The sequence below is a fragment of the Stigmatopora nigra genome, chromosome 1, assembly GCF_051989575.1.
Source record: "Stigmatopora nigra isolate UIUO_SnigA chromosome 1, RoL_Snig_1.1, whole genome shotgun sequence".
NCBI lineage: Eukaryota > Metazoa > Chordata > Actinopteri > Syngnathiformes > Syngnathidae > Stigmatopora > Stigmatopora nigra.
This window is the reverse complement of record NC_135508.1, coordinates 2995874-3010295: the sequence shown is the minus strand read 5'-3', so window position 1 is coordinate 3010295 and position 14422 is coordinate 2995874. Positions and strand designations below refer to the sequence as shown.

The window sequence follows — 14422 nt, the reverse complement described above, 5'->3', positions numbered from 1 at the left end:
ATTTTACAAAAATTAAATCCTACATTCTAAACTCGTATACACGGTGCTGCAATACGATTGGCTGTTCCATCAGGCTCTATGAAGATTAGATTTATTATTTATTGGATGGTAATGCGCAGTATTGTATGTTTTTGTTTTACATTAAAAATATCCAAATTTATAATAATAATATATGTATAATATAATATATTTGGAAATACTGTCACCATAATGTTTAATGGTTAAAAACACAAATACTTCATAATTAGTTTGCTTTCCATTGGATGACTTCTGTACACAAAAAGTAAAAATGGTGGAAATGCTATGAAATCTTTATTCTTGACCACATTTTTACAGTTGAACAATAAATAACCCTCACATCTTGTTAATGGTGCTGATAGAAGATTCATAAAACACAATAAAAATGCAATATTTTGTCATTACAGGCACCAATTTGCATTGTTCTATTCTAAGTGGAATTTTTAAAATATTTTAGTTTTGTTGCACCTTGTGAAGTTTAGTTAAGGGTAAAAAAAAATGCCATATATTTTCAGAAATTGCATTCCTTTAGCTTTTTTCGAGTATTCACTGGCCTTAAACCATCATTGCCTTAAATAATCTTAGGGAAAAAACACAGATATAAAGTGTTTTCTGTTTTTTTCCCAATGTTTTTTGTGTATTTTTAAAGAAATCGTGTCAACAGCCTGCTGGGACATCAATTCATTGAGGGCCATACATGGATTGAAGACACAGGATATACTATAAAGTTTTTGTACAAATACTACATGTGGAAATAGCATAGAAATGAGTCAAGGCTGCTGCTGGTATTGACTCTCTGTGGCTGTATAGAAATCCTCCAAGACACTCTGAAGATAATCAAAAGTTGGACGGTCATCTGGTTTGTTCTTCCAACATTCCAACATGATGTCATAGAGTTCCTTGGGACAACTATTCTGACGCTGCATTCGGTAGCCCTTCTCCAGGGAACGAATCACTTCTGGGTTGGTCATTCCTGCAAATGAAATTGTTTCTATTAGTTTTTTTTTACCTAGGTCTACAATGTCTTATGTGTCTTATGTCTGTCTTGCTACTGCAACCAAGACATTTCCCAAATACGGGATGAAATAACGTTCTAACCTAGCCTAAAAAAACAACTAGTTTTACCTCTAATCTGCATTGTTTTGGTCACTGGTCGTAGAAGAAAACATCATCTTCGATTGCTAATATTGTCATACTTTAAGCATGATATGTTCACGCACATTCCCCTTTTTAAAGGTCTGCCTTACCACAATATAAATATAGCATGTCAGCAAGCAATGTACCCAGAAAGTCAAGCTGTCAACGTCATACAGCAACATCTCCAGCAAGGGTGTCAGACTCATTTTAGATATAATATTTAGATTTTTTTTAATAAATGGATTAAAAGAACTGGATTAAAATCCCTGAATATTCAGTTTTTTTATAGATCTAAAACAATGTTTATTTGAGCTTTTTTTAAATATATTTTTAGATTTTACAAAATATTTTTCCGAACTAAAAACACAGAAAAAATGATTAAAAAATGACAATTATCGATTTAAAAGGGGGAAAATCAGGAAATTTAATATACATTTATATTATTAATTTTAATTTGATCCTAAAACAGAAAGTCAGCACTCATGATTTACTTTCCCGGGCCACAAAAAATGATGCGGTGGGCCAGATTTGGCCCCCGGGCCGCCACTTTGACACCTGTGATCTACAGAATCTTGAATTTAGTGCATTCTGATTGGGCACCCCGTCCACCTTGAACATTTTTGAATACTTTTAAGTACACCCTATGTGAGTAAATGTGCCGCATTTGTAATTTTTTTTTGCGCTCAATTGCAATCATTAATAAGGGGAGCAATTGGCTGAGGTTGACAGGTATTACCATTTCATTCCTATTGGGAAAATTTGATGAAATAATGGAGGTCATACCTGGGTACGGTGTGCGTCCATAGCTGATGATCTCAGTAAGTAAAATTCCAAAGGACCAGACATCTGATTTAATTGTGAAACTGCCGTAGTTGATGGCTTCTGGGGCGGTCCACTTAATGGGGAATCGTGCTCCTAAACAATCATGATTGTATTATAGAGGTTTGTAATCCAGATATTTCAATATTCCACATTAAGAAAATGTTGTTAAGACTTAATAAAATCAAAACAAATATGCCTAACCTTCCCTTGCTGTGTATTCATTGTCTTCAATGATGCGGGCAAGGCCAAAATCTGCAATTTTGCACACTAAAGACTTATTGACGAGGATATTGGCGGCTCTTAAGTCTCGGTGGATGTAATTTCTCTGCTCAATGTAGGCCATGCCTTCTGCAATCTACAAATACAAAAGTCACTGTTATTAAGTTAAAAAATGGAGGAGTGAATAAAATATCAAAATGGAAAAATGGTTAATTCCAGTCCTAGCAGTAGTGGAATGTTCCAATATATCAAATCACTGGTCTATTAGGATCTGGCAGCCATTTCTGGCCATCATATAAAATTTCAACTCTCCACTATAAACGGTTTGGACAAACGTAGCGTGAGCATCTTAACATATGCACCCATAAATCACGTTTTATAAGGATTACAGAAGAAGGCTGTTTTTTATGGAGTATCAAATGTACAGGAGTTGTATTTATTCATCCTTTATTACATATTTAGAAGTTTTAAAGGTGAGGGAGGGATTCTTACCTGAGCAGAGAAGTCGATGAGCTTTGGAAGTACGATGTGACTCCCTTCATCACTTTTGAGGAAGTCTAATAAACTGCCTGTATGGACAAATAGAAAAATATTTCAAGGGGAAATTCATTTAAACTATGCTTTACATACATCCTGTAACCAAAAACATTAAGTAGTAATAATGAACATTTTATTTGTTTTCTGGTCTGATTTTTTTCTTACCCAGATAAATTCATGACTCTTTTATTAAGGTTAAGATTCATGTATACCTAAAATAAAAAATCACTAATAGTCTACTATAACATTTTTTACTATCTGTTGTTGGGTTTGTAGGATATGTCAATGAAGATTAATAGTAAAAAAAAAAGGAAAATGTATAATTTTTTCTTGTTGACAGTGTTTTTTTAACTAACAAATTGCCCATTCCCACAAATTCCATTTTTTCTGGGTTTTGGTGAAAGTCTGTGTGCGGCCGTGTTTTTCTAGGCTGGGTTTTTCACCTCTTGTGTCCCTCCAGGCTTCCCTTTCCTATTTGTTTGGTGTACCGTATTTTCACGACGATAAGGCGCACCGCATTATAAGGCGCACCCTCAATGAATGAAGTTTTTTCCATATATAAGGTGCACTGTATTATAAGGCGCACTGTATTATAAGGCGCACTGCATTATAAGGCGCACTGCATTATAAGGCACACTGTATTATAGGGCGCACTGTATTATAAGGCGCACTGTATTATAAGGCGCACTGTATTATAAGGCGCACTGCATTATAAGGCGCACTGCATTATAAGGCACACTGTATTATAGGGTGCACTGTATTATAAGGCGCACTGTATTATAAGGCGCACTGTATTATAAGGTGCACTGTCTATTTTGGAGAAAATTTAAGACTTTTAAGTGCGCCTTATAGTGGTGAAAATACGGTAATTGCTTTTGACTTCCAGGTATGAAGCACTCACGCACTACACAGTCACCTCTAGAGCCAGCTATTGTTGATGTTTTGTATAAAATCTTGCAGTGGGGGAGGAGCTATATGATGGAAGATTTTGTAAACTAAGATGGCATCTGCATATTTAACAGTATTCTTTCAGTTCAGGCGTTTGTGTTTATTTTAATATCCGACAGTGGTGGTTTTTCCTTTTTGGTTTTCTGTTTTTTCCCATATTTAAAGCGCACTGGATTATAAGGCGCACTGTCTATTTTGGAGAAAATTTAAGACTTTTAAATGCGCCTTATAGTCGTGAAAATACGGTACTTTGAGGTTACACGCCATACATTCCGCTTAATTATTCTGAATTTGGATGCATACCTTTTTCCATTAATTCAGTGATAATATAAATGGGCTCCTCCTTGGTGACCACTGCATTGAGTCGAACCAGTTTGTCATGTTGTAAGGTCTTCATTAGATTGGCTTCTGCCATGAAGGCTTCAACTGACATGCTTCCAGGTTTCATAGTCTTCACTGCTACCTTGGTATGTTTGTTATATGTAGCTAAAATAGGAGAAAAAAAAATACATCATTATTCAATTGGCATTGGCTAAGTTGCTCGGCTACATCATACCCATCCAAACTTCTCCAAATTGTCCAGCCCCAAGTCTCTTCTCCAGTTTCAGTGTCGACCTCGCGATTTCCCAGGCATCTTTCTCCCATGGCTTCTCTGGTTTCGGACTCAGGCAAGGGTTGGTCAAAGTTTGGCAAAGACCATCTCCCTGCTCTAAAAAGTAAAAGCTAAAGTTAAGAAAAACTCTAGAGAGCCTTTTTTATAGGCTTATACAAGGAGTCAGGAAACTTTTTTTGACAGAGAAAGCCATAAACAATTCATATTTTCAATTATATTTCATTGAGAGCAATACTGAGAATTTACTAGAAGTAAAACTAAATGAAATCAATTGCATTTTTAGTCATTTTACTACCTTTAAAGTAGAAAAAATCCCAGAATTATGTTGACAAAATTGTTACCTTGATGCTAATCGATGGGATCCATGCATGCAGAAAGGTTTAATTAAAAACTGAAAGATTAAAGCGACTATAGACGTAGTGTCCAGATTTGAGCTCACAGTTTAGCGGAGAGCTATAAGCACCCATCAAAAGAGCCACATGTGGCTCCCGAGCTATTGGTTCCCTACCCCTGTCTTATACAGTAATACCTTGACATATGAGTGTCCCGACATACGAGAAATTTGAAGTACGAGCATTTTTTACGTGCTTTTTTTGGGTTAATCAGTGCAGAATTAAGTGAAAAATAAACAATAAGTCCAAAGCAATGAACTGTAGTCAGAAGAAAAAGCATATGATGACAATATTAAGCATAAAATAATACAAAAAATAGAGCTGTAAACATGACTAAAGTGGTTTGCTAATGTAAAAATTAAAACTTATCTTTAAGAGGGTGAATAGTAATCTAAGTTCATCTAAGTTAAATGTTTTTCAGAGGGTGGGAACCGATTAATTTGTATTTAGTTTTTATATGGAAAATTTGATTTGAGATACGAGCAAATTGACATACAAGCTCTTATCTCAAGCCATAAGCACCCATCAAAAGAGCCACATGTGGCTCCCGAACCATAGGGTCCCTACCCCTGGCTTATACAGTAATACCTTGACATATGAGTGTCCCGACATATGAGAAATTTGAGATACGAGCATTTTTTACATGCATTTTTTATGCGTTAATCAGTGCAGAATTAGGTTACAAAAAACAATGGGTCCAAAGCAATGAACGATAGTCAGAAGAAAAAGTGTAATCGATATTAAGCATTAAAAACATGTTTTTCCATTGTAATATCCTATTTTTTTATTTATCTTGCAGAGGGTGGGAACAGATTAATTTGTATTTAGTTTTGAGATACGAGCATTTTGTTTTTATATGGGAAAAGTTGATTTGAGATACGAACAAATTGACATACGAGCTCAGTACCAGAAAGTATTAAGCTTGTATCTCAAGGTTTTACTGTAAAACAAATGGAAAGACGATCATAAAGACGTTAAATCTTCCATGCACATCCACTACAGTAGATGGCAGCAACGCTCCCATTGTTAGTGTACACTGGGAGTCATTTCTAAAAACTGAAACTTGAGGGCCTTAAACTTACTCTTGTAATGCTTGACCATGTCCTGCAGGGTATTGAAGGTGATCCGTGGAGAAATGTAAAATCCTCCATTGTCCAGCATACGGATCTTGTAATGTTTAACAGTATCCCCAGATGGGCCGTCACCGTCCCTGACGGATAGAGAGAAACTTCCTGTTGTAAAAAAGAGAGGGAAATGATAAATGATGAATCAGTGGATTGTGTGATAAGTCATTTTAGATTTAGGCCAAAAAAAAGCAAAAGCATGTGATTGACTTTGGTTAATATACAGTCAAATTATGTGACTTACCTTTGTTGGTCTCACTGTCTCGGATCATAAACGATCCAACTTTATTCCCTGGGGCTAGCAGCTGTCTTTCGGCATCTCTTCTGCTCACTCCCTTAAAGAACCACCTCAATAACAGGAAACACATGATATCAAAACCTACAACGCACTCTATGGTCCAGAACAAGGTCTTCAAAATCGGTGACATGTTTCCAATATACGTCACTCGCAAGTTAATTACCGTATTTCTCGCAAATGCGCCGTATATGTAACTAAAAAGAATGATAACTAAGTCATGGGTATGGGCAATGTTCCCTCTAATTTTTCGTTGGTCTGGGCAAAAAGACAACCTCCCTGAGCGCCCTGAGTACCAGTGTGAGTGACATCATCATTGCTCGTTATGGGCACACCAGTATAACACCTGGCATAAGCAGGTGCATGTCAATGTTCCCTCTAATTTTTCATGTAAAACATGCTGTATTTTCACAACTATTAGGCGCACCTAAAAGTCTTAAATTTTCTCCAAAGTAGACAGTGCGCCTTATAATACAGTTCGCCTTACATATGGAAAAAACAGAAAACCAATAAAAAAAACACCACTGTCGGATATTAAAAAAACAAAAACGCCTGAACTGAAACAATACTGTTGAATATGCAGATGCAATCTTAATTTACAAAATCTTCCCTCATATAGCTCAATGACTATAAGGCGTACCAGATTATAAGGCGCACCCCCTCAATGAATGACATTTATTTCCATATATAAGGCGTACTGTCTATTTTTGAGAAAATTTAAGACTTTTAAGTGCGCCTTATAGTCGTGAAAATACGGTAATTGCTGATGACTTCCAGGAATGAAGCACTCACTACTTCACAGTCACCTCTAGAGCCAGCCATTGTTGATCTTTTGGATTTTTTTGCATAAAATCTTGCAGTGGGGGAGGAGCTATATGATGGAAGATTTTGATGATCTTTTGGATTTTTTTGCATAAAATCTTGCAGTGGGGGAGGAGCTATATGATGGAAGATTTTGTAAACTAAGATGGCATCTGCATATTTAACAGTATTGTTTCAGTTCAGGCGTTTGTGTTTTTTTAATATCCGACAGTGGTGGTTTTTCATTTTTGGTTTTCTGTTTTTTCCATATATAAGGCGCACTGGATTATAAGGCGCACTGTCTATTTTGGAGAAAATGTAAGACTTTTAAGTGCGCCCTATAGTCATGAAAATACGGCACATGAAAATTAGTGCATTTTTTTTAGTAATTTCACTAATAAGGGGGGCGTCTTATGTGACAAAAATCATAAAAGTCAACAATTTTAAGGCAATTTTAAGGGTACGGCTTATACGCAGAGGCGGTCAAAATGTGAGAAAATACGGAAAATAAACCCAACATAGCCCACTTTCATGAAAAATAATCTTAACACAAAATCACATGCACTTTTTTTTTTAATAACCTATTTCAACCATTTTTTAAATGTATGAGGCTACTTACTCCTCTGCCTCAAGGGTGTCCTTAGCAACATAATTGCTGGGGATAAAGCCTTCTTGACCCGAACTTATCGACATTGCTCGCCACCACTCCCCTGATCTATAAAGAGTGACAGAGATTTTTATTGCCATACTCATTTTCATGACCTAATCCAACAAGAAAGCAGTTATATAATGGGTCCACTTACTCTTCCAGAATTTTAAGTTTCTCTCCCTTCTTGAAGCCAAGGTCTCCATCATGAATTGCGTCATAGTCGTATAACGCGATAGCAATGTTGTCTCCTGTAAGTGAAGGGAAATTCATGTTTCAATGTTAAAATTGATGTGCTTTTTAGGGGTGTGACAATATGTTAAAATAGTCATAGAACTAACAATAAACCCACTTTTTTCCTTTGTATTAATCACTAATACTAATAATTTGTGCAAAAAATGAGTAAATTATCAAAATGTTTATGAAAAGAATTTTCCTTTTACATTATGAACAAAATATTATGAACAAGAGAATAACATAAGAACATAAATAAATGTTGTCATGTTGTCTGCACGTACTAAAACACTGCGCCTCCTAGCGGATAAGACAAGAACTACAAATTTTAAAGAAAATTCATATTTTTTTTATACAATGCAGCTTTTTTCCCCGGGCCGTACCGAACCACCAGACGGGCCGGATCCGGCCCGTGGGTCGTATGTTTGACACCCCTGTTCAAGGCAATCAAATGTGATAGTCACTTTTAGAATAAATTCACACAACACATGAGGACACAGAATACTATACTGTAGATACCTTCTCATTTACAGTCATTTTTACCATTTCCCAGACCTGTCAACTTATACATTTTTAAAGTATTTTCCACGTTTTTTTTATCCTTATATCAGTGGTACCTTGAGATACGAGCTTAATTCGTTCCGGGACTGAACTCATATTTTTCTATGGCAACGCGCTCGTAACATAACATAAACAAATTTAAATCACTTGGATTACAATGCAAACACATTCAAAAATAGGTTTAATCTAAATTTACACTAAACTTAATTGTAATTTTGTTTCGAATTTTGATACCTTTCCTCCCCCGGTTTGGCTCTATTGGCCCCGCCTCCACCCTGACTTTCAGATGCAACCTATCGAGGGTTGTTTGCTTTTGTATTACCTTCAAAATATTCAGAAAATGATGCAAACAAATGTCCTCACAATAGGATAACGCAATACCACTTGCCAATGAGAAGTAGTATATACTCCTCTTGTATTAGCGATAGCTCCGCCATTCGCACTGACTAACGGGAAAAAAAAACACTGAAAAATGCAAGGCTCCGCCCAGTGCTCGTAGAGACATTACACAAGGGAGTTGCAGCCAGAAAGACGGTGGCCATGATGTTTTTATGAGCAGCATCTCGCGTTCCCTGTCTACTCATATATCAAAATTTATCTCGTATCTCAAGATAAATATTTGCTCAAAATTCTACTCATATCTCAAATTGCTCGTATGTCGGGGCACTCGTATGTCGAGATATTACTGTATGGTTTTAAAAATGTGTCACTATTTAAAAGAAAAGGAACCACTTGATTGCGAGCTACATTTGAAAAAAAAAATGAGAACTAAAATCTTTGACTGAATTTGGTGCTAACTTCCCGTTTGGGTTAAAGAGTTACATTTTATTTGAAATCTACTTGTTTGTAGAGTGGTTTGATTTATGAACCTGATTGTAATCAAATCATGTAGATGAAAATCTTTAACAAGGTTAAAACACACTTTTTGGCCTGTTTTGGAAGAAATAAAATGGATGGAACAACTGAACAATCAAAAGGGAAGTTACATAACGTAAGTAAACAATAAAAATATACATATCCCTTTGACCACTATGAATCTGTTCATTAATATGTGCTGTCCCTCATTAAATAAATCAGACTCAATCAATCAATTAGCACTGAATTTCTTATTATAAATTCATAATGACAATAAAACTTAACAGTTTACTTCAAAAAGTTAACTTATCTGTTCTACCTAAAGTTGTTAGAATGTTCGATTACCGTATTTTCACGACTATAAGGCGCACTTAAAAGTCTTAAATTTTCTCCAAAATAGACAGTGCGCCTTATAATCCAGTGCGCTTTATAAATGGAAAAAACAGAAAACCAAAAAACACCACTGTCGGATATTTAAAAAAAACAAACGCCTGAACTGACTATAAGGCGCACTTAAAAGTCTTACATTTTCTCCAAAATAGACAGTGCGCCCCATAATACAGTGCGCCTTATAAATGAAAAAAATGTCATTCATTGAGAATGCGCCTTATAATGCTGTGCGCCTTATAGTCGTGAAAATACGGTACGTCATTTAAAGTACTAAATAAATGGGTGCTATCATATAAAGTACTGAAAAAAAGATGCATATTAAATGTTTTTTGTGTGTTTAGCGTGTTGGGCTCACAGTTCTGGGGTCGAGGGTTCGAATCCATGTCAGTCTTCACTATAGGGAGTTTGCATGTTCTTTTGCGTGTTTTTTGGGGGGTTTTCTGGTTTTCTCCCACATCCCAAAAACATGCATGCTCGGCTAGTTGAACTTTTTAAATTGCCCATAGGTAAGTTTAGTTGTCTTTTGTCTTATTGAGCCCTGTGATTGGCTGGCCATCATGCCAAAAAACTGGGTAGAACTTAATTACCGTATTTTCACGACTATAAGGCGCACTGTATTATAAGGTGCACCCTCAATGAATGACATGTTTTCCATATATAAGGCGCACTGTATTATAAGGCGCACTGTATTATAAGGTGCACCCTCCATGAATGACATGTTTTCCATATATAAGGCGCACTGTATTATAAGGCGCACTGTATTATAAGGTGCACCCTCCATGAATGACATGTTTTCCATATATAAGGCGCACTGTATTATAAGGCGCACTGTATTATAAGGCGCACTGTATTATAAGGCGCACTGTATTATAAGGCGCACTGTATTATAAGGCGCACTGTATTATAAGGCGCACTGTCTATTTTGGAGGAAATTTAAGACTTAAATGCGCCTTATAGTGGTGAAAATACGGTGATTGCTATTGACTTCCAGGTATGAAGTACTCACTACTTTACAGTCACCTCTAGAGTCAGCCATTGTTGATGTTTTGGATTTTTTGTATAAAATCTTGCAGTGGGGGAGGAGCTATATGATGGAAGATGTTGTAAACTAAAGTGGCATCTGCATATTTAACAGTATTGTTTCAGTTCAGGCGTTTGTGTTTTTTTAATATACGACAGTGGTGGTTTTTCGTTATTGGTTTTCAGTTTTTTCCATATATAAGGCGCACTGGATTATAATGGGCACTGTCTATTTTGGAGAAAATTTAAGACTTTTAAGTGCGCCTTATAGTCGTGAAAATACGGCAGGTACAACATGTAAAGCAAATATTTTGCAAGTACAAGGAATTGTTTGTCACTCTGCTATGGACTTCAAATATAAGGGTTTTTTGAAGTTGTTTTTTTTTGCACTTGCCAAATATAGAATAAGCAACCAGAAAGTAAAAGTAGCTGTGTATGCTACCAAACTGTGTTTTCAGGTTGACTGGTGTTAGACGTTGCTTAATCGTGAGGTTTTAATCACGCATCTCAAGCCTTCTTGACACTTTGCTCCTGCTTTCGTCACTTCTTCTTTCTTCACTTTGGGTGAACGACAGGAAGCGATGGCCTGAGGAACTACACTTGTTAGATAGCGGCCTTTCGCTGCTGATACCCAGGATGACGCACATCAAAGTCTGTCCATTTTGAAATGTTCTCACACATGATCACTTTCCAGGACCTCAACCAATTTATCCGGACAAACTTTGTACCAAATTTGCAAAAGTAGGGTCACTTTCTTCAAAAGAGAGGGCACACAACCCCCTACTACGACTACTACCACTACAACTACTACTACAGTTCCATCTAGTGGATGTATAACACAACCCCCTACTGCCACCACTACAACTACTACTACTACAACTAACTACTGCTACTATTACCACTACAACTACTACTACTACAACTAACTACTGCTACTATTACCACTACAACTACTACTACAACTGACTACTGCTACTATTACCGTTACAACTACTACTACAACTGACTACTGCTACTATGACCGCTACAACTACTACTACAACTGACTACGGCTACTATTACCACTACAACTCCTACTACTAGTACCACTACTCCAACAACTCCTACTACTAGTACCACTACTCCAACAACTCCTACTACTAGTACCACTACTCCAACAACTCCTACTACTAGTACCACTACTCCAACAACTCCTACTACTACCATCACTCCAACAACTCCTACTACTAGTACCACTACTCCAACAACTCCTACAACTACCATCACTACTACTACCACCACCACCACTACTACCACCACCACTACTACTACTACCACAACTACCACTACTACCACCACCACTACTACTACTACCACAACTACCACTACTACCAGTACTACCACTACTACCAGTACTACCACTACTACCACTACTACCAGTACTACCAAAACTACCACTACTACCAGTACTACCACTACTACCAGTACTACCACTACTACCAGTACTACCACTACTACCAGTACTACCACTACTACCAGTACTACCACTACTACCAGTACTACCATTTCTACCAGTACTACCACTACTACCAGTACTACCACTACTACCAGTACTACCACTACTACTACTACTTCCACAATTACCATTTCTACCACTACTACCACGACTACTGCTTCCACTACTACTACCACTACCACCAATACTACTACTGCATCTCAGGTGCGCCTTATATACAGAACAAATTTTAAGATAAGCATAGTATCATTGACGCTGCATCTTATAGTATGGAAAATGCAATATGTAGTTTGAGCCACCCGCTTTGTGACTAGAAATTTAAAAAAATAAAAACAATCTTGCAAGTAGATCACTTTAAGATTAAACAACTGATATATTTTCCACACACAGATTGCTTACAGTTTTAGAATTTCCCGATGTAGGATCTTTGACATAGTGGGTCGACGGCCCACTGTTGTTCACCTCACTGTTCCCTTTCCGAAGAGGATCTCGATCCTTCTTTGATCCCACGCAGCCCATGTTTCTGTCCTGCTGAAAGAGTAGAACAGAAAGTACCACATTTTCACACCCCATCAAAAATAAGAGCAGTGCTCATTAAAATATTTCATGACATCATCTCACTGCGCCCTGCCGTTGCCTGGCAACCAAGTCAGGGTGTCCTCCACCAACTACTAAAAGCTGGCTAGGTTAAACTCCAGCACCCCTACGACTTTTTTTAAGGATAGACTGGACACAAAATGAATGTTTTGTGTTAATATGATTTATATATTGCTTTGGCATTGTGATAAACAGATTTTTTGGGAATTCAGTTCAGAGGTAGACCACATCCTATTTATCTCTGTGTTAGATATGCATGTTTTTTTTAATTTACTCGCATATAAGCCGCATTTGCCGCACAAAAAAAGATGACTGAATCAAGGGTACGGCTTATATGCGCATAAATTAAAACCATAACGCAATGACACCATGACGCAACATGCACCCCATGCAGTCATTTATTTCCAATTACAGAAAACATAAACAGATAAAACTTGAAAAATACAATAACGACATTCTGAAATATTTCCCCATGTGTATTTTACTCTTATTTTATAATATCTACATCTCTTGGGATACTTCAACTCTTTGGTTGCCATTGACGGCAATAGACGTCCAATCCATTTTAACTAAGAGCGATTGAAAATAATCAAAAGAACACTTCCAGCATCTCCCAAATCAAATGAATTGGACTTCTATTCCCATTAATATTTGTTTAAAATCTAAATTTTTCGTCTTTTGATAACTACTACCACACATACTATGATCTGGCCTGGCACTGAAAGAGTTAAACTAATAACTTTTAAATGAATGTCCACTGTCCTGGAAAGGGTTAAAACGGTCATTTCATCATTTAAATAAAACACCACGCAATTTAAATCGATAATTTCTACCTAAATGTATCAACAAAAACCCATTATCCAAGAATACTCGTAATTTGTGACTACTTAAGCACATTTTTTGTTTTGTTTTCCCATCTTTTCCAATGACCCGGACAATGACGTCACGCCCGTTGGAAGAATGACTCACCGCCGTTTTTAATCGATCACTCCGACGAAGACTTTACCAAGATAGTAAATAGTTGTTGCTCCGAGACGGTAAATAGTCCTCATTTCGTTCTGGACGCGACCATTATTTCCGCGGGTGTTTGAAGATGTGATGAGAAGCGGTGCAATTACGACTTGGACAAGGAAGTTGGGTGGGGTGGGGGGGTGCTGTCAAGTTTGACCGAGCCGTCAAAAAGGGGAAGCGGCTATGTGAATCTTCCTTCCCACCCTAGTTTACTTTTATCGTGTATTTAAAGCACATTCTGCATGTTTACCGTCCATTTTGAAGTTTCAAGTTATGGTTTTAATTGTTTCGTCGGCGGAAGGTCCCCCCCCTTTTTTTCGGAAAGTCTTTGGACGCATTCCCGCTCTTTCCGGCCGGACGCTTCGTTAATAATCATTGGCGTCGACTTCATGTGTTTCGTTTACGTGGAATTAATTTAAAGTTTCCATAATACAGAGATTAAAATAATAATTGTTATTCAAAACATACATAAATAAATAAATCAATAAAAAAAAAAATACATAAAATTTTACCTTCCAAAAGATTAGTCAATTACATACCTGTCAACTGGTACGTTCTCGCCGTAATTGGTACAACTGAAAGCCCATTTTTATATTGGTACGCTGTACACATGAAAATGGTACGCTAAACGGTGATTTTGAGAAAAAAAAATAAATTAAGGCACTTTCTAGCCATTTTTCACCATCCGCCATTGTTTCTTCCCGGAA

General features: G+C 36.9%; 1 protein-coding gene across 1 annotated transcript; it reads right to left on the bottom strand.

The window, feature by feature from the left end:
- Positions 1–293: 293 nt before the first annotated feature.
- hck (HCK proto-oncogene, Src family tyrosine kinase) lies at positions 294–14073 on the bottom strand. Its single transcript, XM_077713903.1, has 13 exons — positions 13674–14073; positions 12496–12638; positions 12194–12216; positions 7710–7800; positions 7526–7621; positions 6055–6158; positions 5769–5918; positions 4238–4390; positions 3985–4167; positions 2689–2765; positions 2179–2332; positions 1939–2070; positions 294–991 (listed from the first exon to the last, which is right to left on the bottom strand). Exons 2-13 carry the CDS (start codon positions 12624–12626, stop codon positions 789–791), a joined length of 1497 nt encoding a protein of 498 aa, XP_077570029.1. The 5' UTR covers positions 12627–12638; positions 13674–14073; the 3' UTR covers positions 294–788.
- Positions 14074–14422: the final 349 nt, after the last annotated feature.

Bases quoted from the DNA above. Each gene is read 5' to 3' on its own strand.
- hck (XM_077713903.1), bottom strand. From the start codon at position 12,626: ATGGGCTGCGTGGGATCAAAGAAGGATCGAGATCCTCTTCGGAAAGGG. The intron at 5,919-6,054 runs GTAAGTCACATA...TTTTTACAACAG, and splicing joins AGACAGTGAGACCAACAAAG to GAAGTTTCTCTCTATCCGTC. The intron at 2,071-2,178 runs GTTAGGCATATT...ATGATTGTTTAG, and splicing joins TGAATACACAGCAAGGGAAG to GAGCACGATTCCCCATTAAG.